Source organism: Nicotiana tomentosiformis, chromosome 12 (genome assembly GCF_000390325.3).
Source record: "Nicotiana tomentosiformis chromosome 12, ASM39032v3, whole genome shotgun sequence".
Classification (NCBI taxonomy): Eukaryota; Viridiplantae; Streptophyta; class Magnoliopsida; order Solanales; family Solanaceae; genus Nicotiana; species Nicotiana tomentosiformis.
The window spans coordinates 98,035,219-98,057,009 of NC_090823.1; the positions used below are offsets into that span (position 1 = coordinate 98,035,219).

The window sequence follows — 21,791 nt, forward strand, 5'->3', positions numbered from 1 at the left end:
CACGGACAGAATACGATGGGCAAGAATTAATGCCCTATTTTTCAGTGCGTCTCAGACGTAAGTTTCTTAAGTTTATTAAGCCTACTTTTGTATATTTAGAAATTACATTGTTTCTTAAGTTTATTACAACATACTTTGCATATTTAGATATCATATATGAAAAGTATCATAAATCACAGTTCTTATAATTAAATTGTATTTTAAAAAATTACAAATCATAAAAAATGAAAATACTGTGTGACTCTTCAAATATTAAGTAATAGTGACATAATGACATTCATTTTATACATGGATCTTAGGCGACAATCTCTTTTTGGTAAGTAATGATTATTAAGCTGTACTCCTAGTTAATATCTGATGTAGAAAGTAATAAGCAGCTCCCTAGCTATAATAAAATGCTCCTATTAAATTAGACTTGGAAAACAAGTATACAAATGACAGAGGCCTCACCACATGTGCATTTACAGATAATAATGATAAGACAGAACTCAGAAGCATGTAGGTCAATCAAAGCCATGTGAGGTAACATCACAATTTGACAGAAGAATTATTCTCTACTTGGTAATGGAACACTGAATGTGTTAGCTAGCTTTATTTCGTAAGGAACCAAGAAAGAACATTAGAAAAATATGACAAATTGAACAAATTGAAATTGAGATAAGTTTTTGATGCATTCACAGCTTCTCACTTGGGAAAACCATGTGGGCTACGAAGTTGAACGTGGGAATAATTGAATGAGGTCTGAAATCTTCAGTTTTCTTCAGAGATAATTCAATTTTATATTAAAAGTTCTTTTTTTTTCCTCCCCCCCCCCCCCCCAGTTGCAGCGATCACATGTGAGGTGGTTGTATTCAATAAACAGTGCACCTATTTAAGTAGCAATTACTTTTCTTGGTTATGTCAGTACTGCAGAAAAGTTTATCATAGTTCCAATTCCTCAATTTTCTTCCACTAAGAAAATGGCCAACAATGGCATTCTAACACTGGGATTCATAATGTGTTTGTGCACCCTTTTCTTAAGTGCGAATGGTTTTTCAGCAGATTCTGGATGGTCAAGTGCTCATGCCACATTTTACGGTGGAGCTGATGCTTCTGGCACAATGGGTAGGTATTTAGAGACGGATCCAAGATTTTAACGTAATAGGTGCACCTCTTCTATACATACACATATTATCAAAAACAATCTTTAAAATTTCTTTTACTCCATTCGAGACCAGGTGCACCCACTACTTATATTTCGGGATCCATCTCTAAAGACACAACATTCTCAACATCATACTTAGACCTTGTAATTGACTAGAATCTTGATTAATAATTAACAAGTGATTTGGTATTTTTGTAGGGGGTGCTTGTGGATATGGAAACTTGTATTCAACAGGGTATGGAACAAGGACAGCAGCATTGAGCACTGCATTGTTCAATGATGGAGGATCCTGTGGCCAATGCTACAAAATCATCTGTGATTATAAGGCAGACCCGGCGTGGTGCAAGAAGGGAGTGTCTGTTACAATTACAGCTACAAACTTTTGCCCACCAAATTACAATCTTCCTAGTAACAATGGAGGCTGGTGCAATCCCCCTCGTCCTCATTTTGACATGGCTCAACCTGCTTGGGAAAAGATTGGCATTTACAAAGGAGGCATTGTTCCTGTGCTCTACAAAAGGTAGTCCTCATTCTTCGTTTACATATTATTAGTCCATAAAATGACACAATCTTGATTCTAAATGAGATTAGTTCCATTAAGTGTTGTCAAGATCCTTGGCAAGATTAATAGTAGTAAAGTTCTAAAGATAATGTTAGAACATTCCGTTTTGATTGAGGGAATGGAACATTGTCTCCTCATATAGTCTCGGCAATTCTCATCTAATATGCTAATTTTGAGATTGAGTTAGGTCCAATATCCATTTCTTTATATGGTATAAGAGGCATGTATATTCGTATTTCTTGATTTAATTACCCAATATTAGGCCTCCACGTTATATTGTTCACACTTCACCCTTCTTAGGGTGTTATAACATCTCATATAAATGTTATCACCTTATAAAATTTATTTAATATGTACAAATTCTTATTTTAGAACTCAGTAACTTAAAAAGACTAGAATACTGAACCCATAAACTTCAAATCGTAGCTTCATCTCTGAGTCCTTTACATTTTTAACAGACAAGTTCATTTGACATACTTGATGGTTTTTGTGGAGCAGGGTTCCTTGCAAGAAGAAGCATGGAGTTAGATTCACAATCAATGGAAGAGACTATTTTGAACTAGTCTTGGTAAGCAATGTAGCAGGGGCTGGATCTGTTCAATCTGTTCAAATCAAAGGCTCAAACACAAACTGGTTGTCCATGTCTAGGAATTGGGGAGCAAGTTGGCAATCCAATGCATATCTTGATGGACAATCTATATCTTTTAAGGTCACTACCACCGATGGTGTCACAAAAACATTCTTAAATGTTGTTCCAGCTGGTTGGAAATTTGGACAGACATTCTCAAGCCACACTCAGTTCTGAAATACAGAAAATGCTCAAAGAATATGATTTTAGAGTTCTTGGGTTCTTAGGCAGCGGCGTGCTTACTTTTTACAGAAAGCAGCCCGCCCATTTTTCTTTTGCTTTTATTCAGATATATATATTATTGGAGAAAGAGAATCTCAAGGAGGAATTGAAGATTAATTCTGGCCGAGTGGCTTGACTATTGTGGAGTTGGTGGTCTGGTCCAAATAAAGCTGGTGAATAACAGAAAACAATTACGTATTGGTTTAAGTAGGGCAGTTCATAATTTTGCATTTTACGATATGAAAGGATGAATAAGACAGTTGCATAATTATACTTTTGATTTCCCCTTTCCTGTATTCTTGTAATATGACCATTTTCTTGTAATACATCTTGTACCAAATATTCCTGTTTATCATTTTCAGTACAAATATTTCTGTCTTGTAGCAATGAAAGCAGTGAAGCATTTCATTTTTCCTTTTCCTTTTCCTTTTTTTTTAACTTAGGGAATTGGTGATAGTGACAAACCTAGGGCATTAAAAACTCATTTTAGTACAAAAATAAAGATGGACATACCCAAAGTTACAAATTTCTTAGATGGCTTCTGATAATCTCTCTTCAAAATGGAGAAAGATTGATTTTTGGTGAGATGCTGGATGGATTCAAGTCAATATATATACAGGCCGTGTTTTCATCAAATCATATTAATTTACCATGGTTAAATGATAAATTAAAGTGAGAACAATGTGTATTAGTTAATGATTTAGTAAAAACAATGTATGTGAAGAAGAATATTATGAATTCAATAGATTAGTGTAAACAGAATGTAGATAAGTTTTTCCTGGATACCATGGTGACAAAAGTAGTTGGCCAGATTCTATATATTTATAACACAAGAATAAAATTCAGAGCTCTTACAGAATGGCCCGGCATAACATGCTTATGATGGATTGCACATAAGTGTTCATAACACACAACGGAAGACAATAACAATCCTAGGCAGATCTTTTTGTGTTTAAAATTTATTTTGCATGTCAAAGATCGGATCTAAGACGTACCTGATAAAAAAAGTCTCGTTTTAAATTTCTTCGATAGTGCGAAGACTCTATGCATATCCACACCGAGACTGATCATTGCTATCAACTCTTTGATCAATGAAATCCCGCGAACAAATTGAATGAAAATATTGTGTTGAAATTTTTCTCAAAAATCTCAACTCAAAGGTAGAAGAACAAGAAATAATTTTCTTGTACTAATATTTTCTATCTTGGCTTTGTGTTACACTATTACTTTCTCAAAGCAATTTTGTTCTCAAGAATAATTCTCTTGATTTTTACATGACTTTACAATATATATAAGATCTATATTTCCCTAATTCTTAATTAGGACTCACACATATATATATACACATAATTTTTATTGGAAAATACAAATCATATGCCTTATGGTAAATATTTAAAAAACATGTAACTCATCTATGGAATTCAATTCTAAATTTAATTCTACAACTTAGTCATACTTTTAAAATAAAAACATGTAACTCATTTATGGAATTCAATTATAAATTGAATTCTACAACTTAGTCATACTTTTAAAATAAAAACATGTAACTCATTTATGGAATTCAATTATAAATTAAATTCTACAACTTAGTCAACATTTTAAAATAAAAACATGTAACTCATTTATAGAATTCAATTCTAAATTGAATTCTACAATTTAGTCATACTTTTAAAATAAAAACATGTAACTCATTTATGGAATTCAATTCCAAATTGAATTCTACAACTTAGTCAACATTTTAAAATAAAAATATATAACTCATTTGTGGAATTCATATACACAAATATTAATTATAATTACCAAGTGTGTATATATATATATATATATATATATATATATATATATATATATATATATATATATATATACCAAGAGATGTAATTTAATTTTCTTATTTAAAATAGAAAACTTCAACTTTTTCACAATATTAATTATATCTTCTGTGCTAGCAAAGAATATAATAATATTTCATTTGGACTAATAACTAAATTTATTTGACTAATTAAATTCTTTAATTTAATTATTAAATAATAAAGTAATTAATCCTTTAGCAAAGATCAGAACACTCGTTAGTGTGTGACCCCATAGGTTCAATACTAAACCGGTAGTAAATTGATCACATCAATATACTAATCAAGGGTGGCGTCTAGCAACACTCCTTAACGACCGGATAGCATGAAGTATACAATTTACTCTCAAGAACCTATAGAAGAACAATGTATTAATTCCTTCTGTTCTTATAGCTCTGGGTCACCCTAGGATATGGTTCAACTGTCAAATCCTAATAGGCGATCGACTATGTGTTCGTGTCAAAAATAATCAACCATTGAATGACCTAAGAAATTCTTTTCTTCTTTCATTCAATCGCCCTGGCCAAGGTCTTAATTTGGTCAGTTATAATTTATGACAACATGGAGCTTAAACTCATTATCAAGAGTTGACAGATTCTATCTTGATCAATCACTAATTCTACGAGTATTTAATCGTACCCAATATCCTTTCAACTATCGCCCTAGGGCCATATGTGTCTAGTCTCAAAGCACAATAAATAACTTGTCAATTACTTTAATGATATTAGATCAAAGGAAACTCTTACATCACATTCTTCAAGAGAATATCCTATTGACAGTTTATGGTAATTCTAACCATTAGAAATTATCCAATAAATCGGTTCAATGATCATATCTCTATATGCATCATCTGTTTATGTTATTTAGTTAACGAGTGTCACGACCCGAAATTTTCCACCGACGGGACCGTGATGACGCCTAATATTTCACTTGCCAGGCTAGCCAACGTTAGAGAATCATTAAACCAATTCCTTATTTTCATTCAGTAAAATAATAATAATTAACTAAGATGAAATATAATAAGCGCGGAATATCATAAAACTGTATCAATTACTACCACCCGGATATGGAGTCACAATTCACGAGCATTCTAGAATTTGCTACAAGTAATAGTCAGAAAGAAATACAACTGTCTGAATGAAAGAAACAGTAGAACATAAAAGATAGATAGGAACTTCAAGGTCTGTGAAAGTCGACAGATCTACCTTGAGTCTCCGGACAGCGGATAGCAAAATCTCGATCAACCCGAGCCGGTATCAAAATCTGCACAGAAAGTGCAGAGTGCAGTATCAGTACAACCGACCCATGTACTGGTAAGTGTCGAGCCTAACCTCGACGAAGTAGTGACGAGGCTAAGGCAAGGCACCTACAAATCAACCTGTACAATTTAGCAGTGTATATGCAAATAACAGAAATGAAGAACTAAGCAGGAAATGTCGGGAGGGGAACATACTGAGGGGAATACAAGATAAAGAACTACAATAGAATGATCATCGGAGCAGTCAATATACCATGAATCAACAGAAATAGTGAATACAGTAAGGAAAAATGCACGGCATCACCCTTCGTGCTTTTACTCTCAATCTCACCATAAAATTAATAGAAACGGCACGGCATCACCCTTCGTGCATTAACTCTCATATCATGGCACGGCATCACCGTTCGTGCATTAACACTCACAATATGGCACGGCATCACCCTTCGTGCATTAACACTCACAATATGGTACGGCATCACCCTTCGTGCATTAACACTCACAATATAGCACGACATCACCCTTTGCACATTAACACTCACAATATAGCACGACATCACCCTTCGTGCATTATCACTCTCCCTTACCATAATGCAATGCATAAATAATAACAGGGAGATAGATTAATAAGTACAAACCTTACTTCAACATTTGGTTCCATAATATCAATCTCAACTTTGAAATAAAAACTCAATTATCACCAGAAAATCCGTAAACATGATAAGAACGATAAATTGAACAACACTAGTATAACACGTAGCAATTTGGCATAGGAAAGAGACAATATAAGGAAAACAGAGGAACATGGAAAATAGGTAAATTGGCGGCGCATAAGTACTCGTCACCTCACATATACGCCGCTCACATGGATTTCACTTAGCAATTAATCTAAGGTTCATAATTCCCTCAAGTCAGGGTTAGACACAACACTTACCTCGCTCTGTAGGCCACTTAATTCTCAATCACAACTTTTCTTTTGGAATTCACCTCCAAACCACTCGTATCTATTCAAAAATGACTCAATAATATCAAATATTGCTAAAGGAATCAATTATAATGCATAAATTAAATTTTCCAAATTTTCCTCCAAAAAGTCAAAAAATCGACACCGGACCCACTTGGTCAAAACCCAAGGTTCGGATCAAAATCTTTTTACCCATTCACCCCCGAGCCCGAATATGTAATTAGTTTTGGAATCCGACCTCAAATTGAGGTTTAAATTCCCAAATTCCCGAAATCCCTAATTTCTACCCTAACCGCTAATTCTACTATGAAAACTCAAAATTTTTGGTTGAAAATTCAAGAAATGTAATGGGTAATTGAAATAAAATGGTTTAGAATCACTTACCAACAATTTGGGGAAGAAATAACTCTTGAAAAATCGCCTCTCACCGTTTGGTTTTTGAGATAAATGAGTTTTTGACTAAAATCCCGTTTTTGGGTTCTGTTAAGTGTTGGGCGACAGTGTTCATCGCGTTCGCGAGAGCACTGTCGCTTTCGCGAAGTGTATGGGCTGACAAGCCTTCGCGTTCACGAGACAGTGCTTGTGTTCGCGTAGGCTACCCTTCCCTGGTCTTCGCGTTCGTGAGTCATTGTTTGCGTTCGCGATGAAGAAAAAGATGCCTGCCCCTCCCTAGTGCCTAACACTACACGTTCGCGATGGGCTTGTCGCGTTTGCGAAGAGTAACGCCCCCATCGCTTCGCGTTCACGAAGAACAAATCCTCAGCTGCCAGTTTACTCTTCGCGTTCGCGAGAGTACCTTCGCGAATGCGAAGAAGGACATGCCAGAACCCAGACTCTGCAGAAAAATTAGATTTCCAAAGTCCAAAACATCACGTGCCCTATCCGAAACTCACCCGAGCATTCGAGGCTCCAAACCAAACATGCACACCAGTCTAAAAACATCATACGAACTTGCTCGCGTGATCAAATCGCCAAAATAACATCTAGAACTACGAATTTAGCACCAAATCAATTGAGACACTCAAGAACACTTTAAAATTACTATTTTCTCAACTGGATGTCCGAATCACGTCAAATCAACTCCGTTTCTCACCAAATTTCATAGACATATCTTAAATATCATAATGAACCTGTACCGGGCTCCGGAACCAAAATACAGATCCGGTACTAACAATACGAAACATCAATCAATTCTTAAAAATAATTAATTTTCAGACTTTTAATTTTCATCAAAAATTCATAACTTGAGCTATGGACCTACGAATTTGATTCCGGGCATACGCCCACGTCCCATAATTCGATACGGACCCACCGGGACCGTGAAAATATGGATTCGGGCCCGTTTACTAAAATTGTTGACCAAAGTTAACTAAAATCAACTTTTAAGGCAAAAATTCTTATTTTCATTAGTTTTCAACATAAAAGCTTTTCGGAAACTTGCCCGGACTGTGCACGCAAATTGAGGAGGGTAAAAATGAGATTTGTAAGGCTTAAGAGCGCAGATTTGTGTTCTAAAACATAAGATGACCTTTTGGGTCATCACAATCTCCACCTCTAAAATAACCGTTTGTCCTCGAACGGACATAGAAAAGTACCTGGGTTGGTGAAAAGGTGGGGATATCTACTCCGCATATCGGACTCGGACTCCCAAGTAGCTGCCTCAATAGGCTGACCTCTCCACTGCACTCGAACTGAAGGTTAACTCTTTGACCTCAACTGACGAACCTGCCAGTCTAGAATGGCCACCGGCTCCTCCTCGTAAGTCAAATCCTTGTCCAACTGAACAGAGCTGAAATCTAACACGTGGGACGGGTCACTATGATATTTTCGGAGCATAGACACATGGAATACCGGATGAACTGAGAATAACCCTAGAGGCAACGCAAGTCTATAAGCTAGCTCCCCCACTCTCTCTCGAGGATCTCAAATGGCCCGATATACCTAGGGCTCAACTTGCCCTTCTTCCCAAATCTCATAACACCCTTCATGGGCGATACCCGAAGTAACACTCTCTCTCTGACCATGAATGCAACATCACGAACTCTACGGTCGGCATAACTCTTCTACCTGGACTGAGCTGTGCGAAGTCAATCCTGAATAATCTTGACCTTGTCCAAGGCATCCTGTACTATATTTGTGCCCAACAATCGAGCCTCTCCCGGCTCGAACCACCCAACCGGCAACCGACACCGCCTACTATATAATGCCTCATAGGGAGCCATCTGAATGCTCGACTGGTAGCTGTTGTTGTAGGCGAACTCTACAAGGGGCAAGAACTGATCCCGCGATCCTCCGAAGTCTATAACACAAGCGCGGAGCATATCCTCTAAGATCTGAATAGTACGCTCGGACTACCTGTCCATCTGAGGATGAAATGTTGTGCTCAACTCAACCCGCGTACCTAACTCACACTGAACTGCCCTCCAAAAGTGCGAGGTAAACTGCGTACCTCGATCAGAAATGATAGACACGGGCACACCGTGAAGAAGGACGATCTCACAAATATAAATCTCTGCTAACCGCTCCGAGGAATAGGTAACTGCCACAAGAATGAAGTGTGCTGACTTAGTCAGGCTATCCACAATAACCCATACGGTGTCGAACTTCCTCTGAGTCCGTGGGAGTCCAACAACAAAGTCCATAATGAAACGCTCTCACTTCCACTCAGGAATCTCCATCTGCTGAAGCAAACCACCGGGTCTCTGATGCTCATATTTTACCTGCTGACAATTTAGGCACCGAGCTACATAAGCAACTATATCTTTCTTTATCCTCCTCCACCAATAATGCTTCCGCAGGTCCTGGTACATTTTGGCAGCGCCTGGGTGAATAGAATACCGAGAACTGTGAGCCTCCTCAAGGATTAACTCACGAAACCCATCCACATTAGGCACACAAATATGACCCTGCATCCTCAAAATTCCGTCATCTCCAACAGTAACCTGCTTGGCACTATCGTGCCGCACGGTGTCTCTAAGGACAAGTAAATGAGGATCGTCATCCTGCTGATCTCTGATGTACTCAAACAAAGAAGACCGAGCAACGGTACAAGCTAGAACACGGCTGGGCTCAGAAACATCCAACCTCACGAACTGGTTGGCCAAGGCCTGAATATCCAATGCAAGCGGTCTCTCACCCACTGGAATATATGCAAGGTTACCCATACTAGCTGATTTTTCTACTCAAAGCATCGGCCACCACATTGGCCTTCCCGGGATGATACAATATGGTGATATCATAGTCTTTCAATAGCTCCAACCACCTTTTCTGCCTCAAATTGAGTTCCTTCTGCTTGAACAAATACTGCAAGCTCCGATGATCAGTGAATACCTCACATGGCACGTCGTAAAGGTAGTGCCTCCAAATCTTCAGCGCGTGAACAAAGGCTGCCAGCTCTAGATCATGAACAGGGTAATTCTTCTCGTGAACCTTCAGCTACCGTGAAGCATATGCAATAACCTTGCCACCCTGCATCAATACCGCACCCAGACCAATACGAGATGCATCACAATATACTATATAAGATCCTGAATCTGTGGGTAACACCAATACCGGTGTCATGGTCAAAGCAGTCTTGAGCTTCTGAAAACTCGCTTCACACTCGTCTGACCACCTGAACGGGGCACTCTTCTAGGTCAATCTAGTCGACGGGGCTGCTATGGATGAAAACCCCTCCACAAATCGACGGTAATAGCCCGCCAAACCCAGAAAACTACGGATATCTGTAGCTGATGTGGGTCTAGCCCAGTTCTGGACTGCCTCAATCTTCTTATGATCCACCTGAATACCCTCTGCTGATACAACGTGACCTAAGAAAGCAATTGAACTCAACCAAAACTCACATTTTGAGAACTTAGCGTATAACTGGCTGTCTTTCAGAGTCTAAAGAACGATCCGAAGGTGCTACTCATGCTCCTCTCGATTGTGGGAGTAGATCAAGATATCATCAATAAACATAACCACAAAGGAATCCAAGTAGGTTTTGAACACCCGATTCATCAAATCCATGAATGCTGCTGGGGCATTTGTCAGCCCAAATGACATCACTAGAAATTCATAATGCCAATATCGAGTCCGAAAAGCTGTCTTAGGAACATCGGATGCCCTAATCCTCAACTGATGGTAGCCATATCTCAAATCAATGTTTGAAAACACCTTGGCACCCTGAAGCTGATCAAATAAATCATCAATCCTCGGCAATGGATATTTGTTCTTGGTGGTGACTTTGTTCAACTGCCGATAATCTATACACATCCTCATCGATTCATCTTTCTTCTTTACAAACAACACCGGTGCACCCTAGGGCGAGTGCCCGAAGCCAAATCAATGAAGAAATAAATATCCCTGTCGGGTGGCATCCCCGGCAGGTTTGCAGGAAACACCTCTGGAAACTTACGAACAATCGGCACTGAATCTATGGAAGGAACCTTCGCACTAGAATCGCGGACATAAGCCAAATAAGCTAGACACCCCTTCTCGACCATATGCTGAGCCTTCACATAAGAGATAATCCTGCTGGCAGAATGGCCAAAATTCCCTCTCCACTCTAATCGAGGCAACCCCTGTAAGGCTAAGGTCACCATCTTGGCGTGACAATCTAATATAACATGATAAGGTGACAACCAATCCATATCTAGTATGACATCAAAATCAACCATATCGAGAAGTAAAAGATCTACGCGAGTCTCAAGACTCCCAATGGTGACCACACACGAACGATAAACACGATCTACAATAATAGCATCTCCCATTGGTGTGGACACATACACAGGAGCACTCAAAGAATCACGGGGCACAACCAAATAGAAAGCAAAATAGGATGATACATAGGAGTAAGTAGATCCCGGATCAAATAGAACTGAATCATCTCTACTGCAAACTGAAACATTACCTGTGATAACGACGTCAGATAACTCAGCCTCAGGCTTGGCTGGGAAAGCATAACATTGGGGCTGGGCCCTATCACCCTGAACTACGTCCCTGGGACAACCTCTAACTGGCTGGTCTCCACCTCTAACGGCCTGACCTCCACCTCTAACTGTCTGGCCCCTACCTCTAGCTGCCTAACCCCTGCCTCTGGCTGGCTGAGCAAGTGGTGCAGCAACTGGTGCCGGTACCATGGCACGAAAACTCTGTTGCTGTGAGCTGCCTGTTGCCCGAGGGCAAAATCTAGCAATGTGCCTCGGATCACCACAAGTATAACATAACCTCGGCTGTTGTGACTGCTGACCCTGAAAATAACCCTGTCGACCTGAATAACCACCCTAATAACTCTGGAGTGGAGGTGCACTAATAGGAGCTGGTGGTACACTGTAGGCTAACTGGTCGAAATAATGCATTTGAGGGCCACGACCACCTGAGGAACCATGGGATGCCTGGAGCGCTGAATGAAACGGCCTGGGAGGATGGTCTCTACCAAAGGTACTCCTACCTCTAGATGAGGCACCGCTGAACTCACTGGAATGACGAGGTCTCTTATCAGACCCCTTACCTCCCTGAGTAAGAACCATGTCGACTCGTCTGGCGACATTAGCAGCCGCCTGAAAAGAAATCTCACTCCCAGTCTCCTTAGCCATCTGCAATATGATAGGCTGAGCAAGTCCATCAATAAACCTCCTCACCCTCTCTCTCTCGCTCGGTGGGAAGCAGAAGAATAGCATGACGGGCCAAATCCACAAAACGGGTCTCATACTGAGTAACAGTCATACTGCCCTACTGAAGACGCTCAAACTGACGGTGACGCTCCTCTCTCAATGTGATAGGCAGAAACTTCTCTATGAAGAGCTGAGAGAACTAGTCCCAAGTAAGAGCAGGCGACCCAGCTGGTCTGGTCAACAAGTAATCTCTCCACCATTTCTTGGCAGAACCAGTCATCTGAAATGCAGCAAAATCGACCCCATTGGTCTCCACTATACCCATGTTTCGTAGAACCGCGTGGCAGCTGTCAAGATACTCCCGGGGATCCTCTGAAGGAGCACCACTGAAGTGAACAGGAAAGAGCTTGGTAAACCTGTCCAACCTCCATAAAGCCTCATAAGACATAGCTGGCCTATCTACGACCTATGCCGCAATAACTGGCTGAACTAATCCGACTGGCTGAGTTGCTGGAGCCTGATACTGGGGAGCTATCTGCTCCGGAGTGGGAGTTGTAGGAGTCTGGGCTCCTCCTCTAGCCTGAGAGACTACTGGTGCCATGGGAAATGCGCCAGTCTAGGCCACACTCTCCATAAAGCCCACCAAACGGACCAAAGCGTCCTGAAGTACTGGGGTAGCAATGAACCCCTCCGGAACCTGAGCTGGTCCGGCAGGAACAGTCTGGGCTGGAACCTCCTCGTCAAGCTCTATTTGAGTCTCCACTGTTGGGTCTGCTGCTCGGGCCCTAGGATGAGCCCTGCCCCTGCCTCGGCCTCTGGTATGGCCTCAGGCTCGATCTCTGCCCCGCGTAGGAGCTGCCACTGGAGGCTCTGGCTGCTGCTCAGCTGAGGAAGCGATACGTGTTCTCTCCATCTACGAGAGAATAAGAGTGGAAGAGTTCAATCAGCATTGAGAAAACAAAATCGCACGACAGAGCAGAAAAGAAGTGAAACTTGTTCCTAAATTTCATAGCCTCTGGAGGATAAGCACCGACGTCTCTGTACCGATCCTCCAGACTCTACTAAGCTTTCTCGTGAATCGTGAGACCTAGGCAATCTAATGCTCTGATACCAACTGTCACGACCCGAAATTTTGCACCGACGGGACCGTGATGGCGCCTAACATTTTACTTGCCAGGCTAGCGAACATTAGAGAATCATTAAACCAATTCCTTATTTCCATTCAGTAAATAACAATAATTAACTAAGATAAAATATAATAAGTGCGGAATATCATAAAACTATATTAATTACTATCACCCAGATCTGGAGTCACAATTCACGAGGATTCTAGAATTTGCTACAAGTAATAGTTAGAAAGAAATACAATTGTCTGAATGAAAGAAACAGTAGAACAGAAAAGATAGATGGGGACTTCAAGGTTTGTGAACACCGACAGATCTACCTTGAGTCTCTGGACAGCGGACCAATAGCAAAATCTCGATCAATCCGAGGCGGTATCAAAATTTGCACAGAAAGTGCAGAGTACAGTATCAGTATAACCGACCCCATGTACTGGTAAGTGTCGAGCCTAACCTCGACGAAGTAGTGACTAGGCTAAGGCAAGGCACCTACAAATCAACCGGTACAATTTAACAGTGTATATGCAAATAACAGAAATGAAGAACTAAGCAGGAAATGTCGGGAGGGGAATATACTGAGGGGAATAAAAGATAAAGAACTACCACAGAATGATCACCGGAGCAGTCAATATACCATGAATCAACAGGAATAGTGAATACAGTAAGGAAAAATGCACGGCATCACCCTTCGTGCTTTTACTCTCAATCTCACCATAAAATTAATAAAAACGGCACGGCATCACCCTTCGTGCATTAACTCTCATATCATGGCACGACATCACCCTTCGTGCATTAACACTCACAATATGGCACGGCATCACCCTTCGTGCATTAACACTCACAATATAGCACGGCATCACCCTTCGTGCATTAACACTCACAATATGGCACGGCATCACCCTTCGTACATTAACACTCTCCCTTACCATAATGCAATGCACAAATAACAACAGGGAGATAGATTAACAAGTACAAACCTTACTTCAACATTTGGTTCCATAATATCAATCTCAACTTTAAAATAAAAACTCAATTATCACCAAAAAATCTGTAAACATGATAAAAACGATAAATTGAACAACACTAGTATAACACGTAGCAATTTGGCATAGGAAAGAGACAATATAAGAAAAACAGAGAAACATGGAAAACAGGTAAATTGGCGGCGCATAAGTACTCGTCACCTCACATATACGCCGCTCGCATGGATTTCACTTAGCAAGTAATCTAAGGTTCTTAATTCCCTCAAGTCAGGGTTAGACACAATACTTACCTCGCTCCGAAGGCCACTTAATTCTCAATCACAGCTTTTCCTTTGGAATTCACCTCCAAACCACTCGTATCTATTCAAAAATGACTCAATAATATCAAATATTGCTAAAGGAGTCAATTATATTGCATAAATTAACCGGACCCGCTTGGTCAAAATCCGAGGTTCGAACCAAAATCCTTTTACCCATTCACCCCGAGCCCGAATATGTAATTAATTTTGGAATTCGACTTCAAATTGAGGTCTAAATTCCCAAATTTATGAAATCCCTAGTTTCTACCCTAACCCCTAATTCTACCATGAAAACTCTAGATTTTTGGTTGAAAATTCAAGAAATGTAATGGGTAATTGAAAGAAAATGGTTTAGAATCACTTACCAATAATTTGGGGAGGAAATAACTCTTGAAAAATCGCCTCTCACCGTTTGATTTTTGAGAAAAATGAGTTTTTGGCTAAAATCCCGTTTTTGAGTTCTATTAAGTGTTGGGCGACAGTGTTCATCGCGTTCGCGAGAGCACTGTCGCGTTCGCGAAGTGTATGGGCTGCCAAGCCTTCGCGTTCACGAGACAGTGCTCGTGTTCGCGTAGGCTACCCTTCCGTGGTCTTCGCGTTCGCGTTCGCGATGAAGAAAAAGATGCCTGCCCCTCCCTAGTGCCTAACACTACGCGTTCGCGAAGAGTAACGCCCCCATCGCTTCGCGTTCGCGACCAAGCCTTCGCGTTCGCGAAGAAGAAATCCTCAGCTGCCCAGTTTACTCTTCGCGTTCGCAAGAGTACCGTCGCGAACGTGAAGAAGGACATGCCAGAACCCAGACTCTGCAGAAAAACCGGATTTTCAAAGTCCAAAACATCACGTGCCCTATCTGAAACTCACCCGAGCCCTCGGGGCTCCAAACCAAATATACACACTAGTCTAAAAACATCATACGAACTTGCTCGCGTGATCAAATTACCAAAATAACATCTAGAACTACGAATTTAGCACCAAATCAATTGAAACTCTCAAGAACACTTTAAAATTACTATTTTCTCAACTAGACGTCCGAATCACGTCAAATCAACTCTGTTTCTCACTAAATTTCACAGACAGGTCTTAAATATCATAATGAACCTGCACCGGATTCTGAAACCAAAATACGGACCCGGTACTAACAATGACAAACATCAATCAATTCTTAAAAATAATTAATTTTTAAACTTTTAATTTTCATCAAAAATTCATAACTTGAGTTAGGGACCTCCGAATTCGATTACGGGCATACGCCCAGGTCCCATAATTCGATACGGACCCACCGGGACCGTCAAAATACGGATCCGGGCCTGTTTATCAAAAATATTGACCAAAGTCAACTAAAATTAACTTTTAAGGCAAAAATTCTTATTTGCATTAGTTTTCAACATAAAAGCTTTCCGGAAACCTGTCCGGACTGCGCACACAAATCGAAGAGGGTAAAAATGAGATTTTAAGGCTTAAGAGCGCAGATTCGAGTTCTAAAACATAAGATGATCTTTTGGGTCATCACAATGAGATCAACTAATCTTTATCCCATAAAGACGATCACATAAATATTGATCTAATCGGATTACTAATGTCCAAATTAATAATCTTATGATCAAGAACAAAATATAGGTTAAATTGTAAGAGACTTTACTCTCATTATCATGATTCCATCATGATAACAAGTCTCAAAATTTAATCAAGGACCTTATTAAATTAATCAAGCAATTAATAATAATTGTGATAAATGAATATCAAATACCATATATATATATATATATTTATATCAAATAACATTCACAAACATATGTTCATGATATCAAATATGAAGTTGGATTTAGGGCATATCTAATCTATCCCTAACAGCTTCTGCTTAACTTGGTCATGTGATACTAGAATTTTCTGAATATTAAAACTGCAACTGTAATGTTGTCATTAATCAATCTATACTTTATTAGTTCAAACCTATCCACCAATGCAACAATAACATTCCTTGATTAGAGTAGTAAAAGTTTGGTCATTTTGCTTGCCTCAAAAACCGCACTTTCCAACTGCTATTCAAACCTAAAAGGGAAGCTTTAAGCAGAAGCTTGTTCCTACGCTTTCTGTGACCTAATAACAAGAACTCGTTATTGACTTATAGAAGCGATTTAACTAACTTTAAAGCCACTGCATGCATACAGAATTTTCTAAAAATTCTACCAAATGAGAATTTCTAATGATACCACTATAAAATGGGACAGAGAAAGTGTTATTTTATTTAAGAAAAAAAATATTACTCCATTTATTAGACACTAATTTTAAGTAAGTATATATATCTCGTAAAAATATTCGGCAAAGTTCAGGACACCCGTCTAGAAGGATGTCTCTTCCACTGGATACTAAGGTATATTGTATTTATCAAACTTAAAATCTTGGATTCGCCTCTATTAATCGATCAGACATACTGATCCCATGTACTTGATCAACAAACAATGGCATATTTCTTACCAGTTTCTATGTGGCAACCAAAACCAGTAATCATTGGGATCACTTCAGACTTAAGAAAATGAACGTGCAGCTTCACAAAGCAGAACAAATTAATTAGTAAGAATATCAAATTACTCTTGTTCCAAATCACTTTAATGGTTCTAGCTGACCAAACTTGCTAACAAACCTAACCAATTCCAGTAACAACTCTTTGTGTAGTCTTTTGCCCTCTAGTACAATCTCTACCCTTTAAATGCACATTGTATGGCACCTTATGTCTCACAGCAAAGTGCAAAGTCTAAACTAAGCATAAAGAAAGATAGGCTTAATTTGGCAAAAATAAGTAGTTATATTATGGCAGTACCAAGATCATGTCTTATTGCTCTAGTCTTTGCTTTTGCATTGTTTTCCAGTACTGCAGTGAACGCACTAAGCTCCAATTACTATGAGAATACATGCCCCAAGGCCGAGTCAACCATCACCAAAGTTGTTAAGAAAGCTATGTTGAATGACAAAACAGTTCCGGCTGCACTTTTAAGGATGCACTTCCATGATTGTTTCGTTAGAGTAAATTTCCACTTCTCTAGTTACTTTGTTCTGTAGCTAATTTTTTTGTGTTTCGTTTTATATATCACTCTTACATTTTGAGTGTGTTTCGAAAAGAATGTAATCTTTCTACATTTGGAACTTTTTTAGCTTAACACATTTCTTGATGCTCTTATAGCCATTGAAATGCATGATGTATTTTAAACCACAACTCTAAGGGTAGTTTACTACGTGCCATAGGTTTCCTTCCTTCTTAAGCTCCTAATTTCCTACTCAAACATGCTCATATAAAATGAAACGGGAATTAAATATCAAACTTCCTATTTTTTCCCCTGCCCCGAGGACCAACAAACACTTCACATTTATTCATAGTGTGACTTGCCAAGAATGCATTTCTTTTTGTTGTAATAATTTTATATTGTCGCTTTACTTAGGAGTTATGACGGGCATAATATTAACTAACTATTTATGGTTTTATAGGGTTGTGATGGCTCTGTGCTGCTGAACTCAACGAGAAACAATAAAGCAGAAAAAGATGGACCCCCTAACATCTCATTGCATGCATTCTATGTCATAGACGCTGTTAAGAAACAAATTGAGGATTTGTGCCCTGGAGTGGTCTCTTGTGCTGATATTTTAGCTATCGCTGCTAGGGATGCTGTTGCTCTTGTAAGTTCTATATATCTATTGCTAAATTATTCATTGCTGGCAAATAAAAATAAACATGATATTACCATAAAAACCATTCCTAGCAACCAAAAAAGAAAAGCAATATTACTTCTCTACTAATGTGAAATTATTTATTGGGCATATATATATATATATTGTGTCCAGTCTGGAGGTCCTACTTGGGATGTGCCAAAAGGTAGAAAAGATGGAAGAATCTCCAAAGCCACGGAAACCCGACAATTACCTTCTCCCACATTCAACATTTCTCAACTGCAACAAAACTTTGCCCAAAGAGGCCTTTCTTTGGATGATTTGGTTACACTTTCAGGTAAGCAACTCCATATTCTTCTATTGATTGTATTCATGGCTCTCAATTTGAACTACATATAACTAAATAAACAAACACGCACCTGAGCACATGTATATACAAAAAATTTGTTACTGTCATAAAATGGTAGCAAGCTTTACTAGCTTCCTGATTTGAAATTCTAGATCTGTCTCACCTTCTCTTCTTGGCTCAAGATTACAGCGACTCAAGATTTCTCCTAGTTAACAAATTAAAGTTCTTTCTTACTCTGCTAACAGGAGGGCACACTCTTGGATTCTCTCATTGTTCTTCCTTCCAAAACAGAATCCACAAGTTCGACAATAGTCACGACATTGATCCAACACTACAAACATCATTTGCAGCCAGTCTACAGAATGTTTGCCCAATGCACAACAAGGTCAAAAATGCAGGTGCCACCATGGATTCTACTACAACTTTATTCGACAACGCCTACTACAAGCTACTAATGAAGGGAAAGAGCCTTTTCTCTTCTGATGAATCTTTGCTCACAACTTCAAGGACAAAAAGACTAGTTTCGAAGTATGCTAGCTCCCAAGAAGAGTTCTTTAAAGCGTTCGCTAATTCTATGATCAAGATGAGTAGCATAAGTGGTAATGGACAAGAAGTTAGACTGGACTGCAGATTTACCAGATGATGACCCTGACTAAACTTCAAGTATTATAAGACATTTATTTCACAGGCTTAGGCCTTTCATTTATTGTAATTGGGGTGCTTTAATTTGTTTCATTTCCTTTTTTCACTTTCTGGGGTTTAATCATTTTTTAAAAAGTTGAGGGAGCAAGCCAAAAAAGAAGCTCAAAGTGTGTTTTAATTTTCTGAGCAAAGAAAACTTGGTGATTTATTTTTTATTCCTTTGTTGAATTAATTTGGAATGTATTGTTACTAAAAGTGGGGGCTTAAATGAAGAAGGATTTTGTGGTGACTCCTACCAGCATGTATTTGTGAATGTCCTTTTCTGCCACTATATACTAAATGCGGCCTCCAATGGGACAACATTAGAAAATCAAGAGAAATAAAAATCAGATCAGTTGTACACATTGACAAAGGTTTAAGAATATGCATCCATAATTGCAATTAGAAAGGAGGACTAAACAATGTGAAATTGAGTGCAGTAATGTCCATGTAATCTGAAGGAACTTAAGATTTCATGTGTTGGGATGGTGGAGGCCTTGTGTTGGTGTTCAGAAGTCTTGTGCAAAAAATTCAGTTTTAACAGACAATTAGCACAATAGGATTTTACTTCAAATTAAGAAAAACTAATCACTTAGGTGAATAATTGGCACCTGAAAATCTCCTACTCTCCACGTCCCTTTGTTCCTGGACTAGTGCACAGTAACGTGCCAACACACAGAAAATGTGAACAGAAGTCATGCCCCACTGAAAAAGCAGTGTAAAACTAAGTTGCTCGGACTCGGGTGCGGGTGTCCGATACGGGTGCGGATCTAGAGGTCGGTTCTGTTGGGCTTTTAAGCTTGGTGTAGCTTAAAGAGGGTGAATGGGAAATGGAGGGAAAATGAAATATTTAAGTTTCCCTCCTTGACAGAGGGACATTGTCCCATATTGGAGGAAGAAAAAACTTTTTATGGGTATATATACAATTGATTTTCTTCTAGCTTTTAAAGAGTTAAGAAGAAGGCAAGCCTCGCGCCGTCGTCGTCGCTCGGCTTGATTAATCTTTTTGGACAAAATTCCTTTTAATTATTTAATTAATTAACGAAAATTCAATCCGGATTAACCCAGGACCCGCGATGCGACTCGGTCCGGTCCGTTTTCTTTCCCGGATTACTTTAAATCCGTTTTCTGTTTTCCCGCAATAATTCTGTTGAAATATTCCCACATGTTCCAACAGCTATGGATGTTTCTAAAAGGTTGTAAACCTTTTCAGAAACAGTGCCAAATAGTCTATAAATATGTCTTGAATCCCAGAATCGTTACTTACTAAATTTTCTGATTATCCTCTTCTTCTTCTGCACAATATTTTTCCAGTGTGTTTTACGACCATTGAATGGTTCGAAGTTCACCCGCGTTTTTGGTACCAATACACTGCTGAGGTGAATCGCTCTATCCTGGGAGGATAATATTCCAGCACCTCGGGTACTTGAGGGGAATAATTTTCTTAAGGACATACTGTGCATTCAGCGGGCTCGATTTATTCCGATATTATTTTTCAGAATTTATTTCGTCAAACTGGTTCTACTAACTTTTTGTTTCTGTTTCTGTTTCTATTTCAGAAAGTTTAATGTTTTTATTATTTATTACAGCAATACAGATTGAATAACGATCTTAAAAAAATTATTTTATTATATTCTGTATTTGGAGATTAAAACTTGTGTGATTTTCTACTCTTTCTGAATTTTTCTATTCTGATTTGAAGATATAAAAACTTCATTGGAGTATTAAAATGCAGAAACGATTTGAAGAACATAAAAACTTCGTCGTTTACTTTGAAACAATATATAAAAAATTTGATTTTTATTTATTAAACGTACTGTTTATCGTTCATTACAGTACTGTTTACTATTCTGCTTTTTTTTTTGCCATTAATTAAACTCTTCTGTTATTGACAGTGAGCAATGGCAATTGATAATGGAAATTCTTCTCCTACTGTTACTGTTGTTCCACAGGCCGAGAAACCGGAAAAATTTTCTGGAGCCAACTTCGAAGGATGTTTTTCTGGCATACCACACTTGGTATGCAAAAGTTCACCAATGAAGACCCTTCAGTGCATGCTGCCGACATGTCGAACAATGAAAAGTTTATGATCGTTGAGGCGTGGAAACATGCAGACATTCTTTGTAAAGGCTACATCCTAAGTGCTTTGGAGGATGACTTGTACAATGTCTACAGTGCTGTGAAAACTTCGAAAGAATTATGGGATGCACTTGAGAAGAAGTACAAGACTGAAGATGCATGCTTGAAGAAGTTTGTGGTTGCCAAGTTTCTTGACTATAAAATGATAGACAGCAAAACCGTTGGAACCTTAGTTCAAGAACTTCAACTTATTTTTCACGACCTTATTGCTGAAGGTATGTTCGTGAATGAAGCATTTCAAGTGGCTGCAATGATTGAAAAATTACCTCATTCGTGGAGAGATTTCAAAAACTATCTTAAGCACAAGCGCAAAGAAATAAAGTTGGAAGATCTTGTGATT

At 38.9% G+C, this 21,791-nt stretch overlaps 2 protein-coding genes across 2 annotated transcripts; both read left to right on the top strand.

Annotated features, from left to right (window-relative positions):
• The first annotated feature begins 835 nt into the window (after positions 1-835).
• LOC104091123 (expansin-A11-like) lies at positions 836-2,896 on the top strand. The gene is made up of 3 exons (XM_009596401.4): positions 836-1,104; positions 1,343-1,664; positions 2,205-2,896. The coding sequence occupies exons 1-3, from the start codon at positions 960-962 to the stop codon at positions 2,509-2,511; spliced, it is 774 nt and encodes a 257-aa protein (XP_009594696.1). The 5' UTR covers positions 836-959; the 3' UTR covers positions 2,512-2,896.
• Positions 2,897-17,303: 14,407 nt separating this feature from the next.
• LOC104091124 (peroxidase 64-like) lies at positions 17,304-19,562 on the top strand. The gene is made up of 4 exons (XM_009596403.4): positions 17,304-17,643; positions 18,103-18,291; positions 18,457-18,619; positions 18,877-19,562. The coding sequence occupies exons 1-4, from the start codon at positions 17,341-17,343 to the stop codon at positions 19,272-19,274; spliced, it is 1,053 nt and encodes a 350-aa protein (XP_009594698.2). The 5' UTR covers positions 17,304-17,340; the 3' UTR covers positions 19,275-19,562.
• The last annotated feature ends 2,229 nt before the right edge of the window (positions 19,563-21,791 follow it).